The 1,327-nt window shown below is 37.2% G+C and overlaps 1 protein-coding gene across 1 annotated transcript; it reads right to left on the bottom strand.

Moving 5' to 3' along the window:
* Nucleotides 1–363: 363 nt before the first annotated feature.
* On the bottom strand, nucleotides 364–1,122 carry GJB7 (gap junction protein beta 7). The gene has a single exon (XM_075266661.1). The coding sequence runs from the start codon at nucleotides 1,120–1,122 to the stop codon at nucleotides 364–366; it is 759 nt and encodes a 252-aa protein (XP_075122762.1).
* Nucleotides 1,123–1,327: the final 205 nt, after the last annotated feature.

The raw sequence follows: 1,327 nt of genomic DNA, 5'->3' as shown, positions 1-1,327 counted from the left end.
AGCACTGCAGCCTTGCAGCGCTGGAGTCCTGGTGTTCAAATCCCGCCATGGGCAAAAAAACATCTGCAAGGAGTTTGTATGTTCTCCCTGTGTTTGCATGGATTTCCATCCCATATTCCAAAAAAAAAAAAAAAAAAAAGACATACTGATAGGGAAAAATGTACATTGTGAGCTCTATGTGGGGCTCACAATCTACAAAAAAAAAATAATAAATAAAAAGAAATACAAAACTGAAATTCTGCTAACTGGATCATAATATACAACTTCTAATGTTTGGGGGGGTTTTTTACAGACATTATATATATTATAATATTAGAGCGATATAAAGAATAAAGTTCATGTAGAAAACTCATGTATGTTCTATTAAGAGTTTCCAGCATATTCAATAGAATTCAAGGTGGATTGTTGTAATGTAAGGTCTTGCTCGATGCTTTGATGTCTGTTTTTGCAGCCACACTGTGCTGAGTTCAGTTTTTCTGCATATCGTTTTAGACAACATTTTGTAAAATATTTGGAGACGAGATACACCAGCTCACATAGGTTGAGTACAATACAGAGTCCTGATGTGATTACTACAAAGTACAAGAAAATCCTCTTCTCTGTAGGCTTAGAAATATAGCAATCTACAAGGTTTGGACAAGGATCGATGTCACACTTCACAAGTCGGGGAACACTGAACCCACCATATAGCTTATAGAATAGTATAAGGAAGCCAAACTCAAACACTGTTTTGAATATGAGGCTAATGACATATGTACAAAACAGACCACCATCCATGCTTCCTGTGTTCTCATACAGCTTCTTATTGTATCTCTTCTCTCGATTTTCACGATAGGCCACATGGAGTACCACAAGGAGAGAAGGTGTAGACACCATTATCAACTGTAAAGCCCAAAGTCGAACTTGAGAAATAGGGAAGAAGTGGTCAAAGCAGACATTTTCACACCCGGGTTGTTTGATGTTGCATTCAAACTCCTTCTGTTCATCTTTCCAAACATTTTCTGCCGCGACAACATACACTAGGAGCCGAAATATGAAGACCACTGACAACCATATTCTTCCGATACCAGTAGAATATTTGTTAACGCCGCTTAGTATATCTCGAAGAAAAGACCAACTCATTTCTTTATAGGGAAAGTGATCTGTGGAAAGAAATTAGATTTTATCGTCATAATTGGATACAGAAATACTTATAATTGTAGATATTTACATTAGAAAGCTCATGATTCAACTGTTACTGTCTACCAGACAGACAAGCTTTCTATACTGTGCTTACCACTCAGACCATTATCAATCTAAACGGGTGCATGGCTTTATGGACTTGGCT

The sequence above is a fragment of the Leptodactylus fuscus genome, chromosome 3 (genome assembly GCF_031893055.1).
Source record: "Leptodactylus fuscus isolate aLepFus1 chromosome 3, aLepFus1.hap2, whole genome shotgun sequence".
Classification (NCBI taxonomy): domain Eukaryota; kingdom Metazoa; phylum Chordata; class Amphibia; order Anura; family Leptodactylidae; genus Leptodactylus; species Leptodactylus fuscus.
This window is presented reverse-complemented; position numbering and strand designations above follow the sequence as displayed.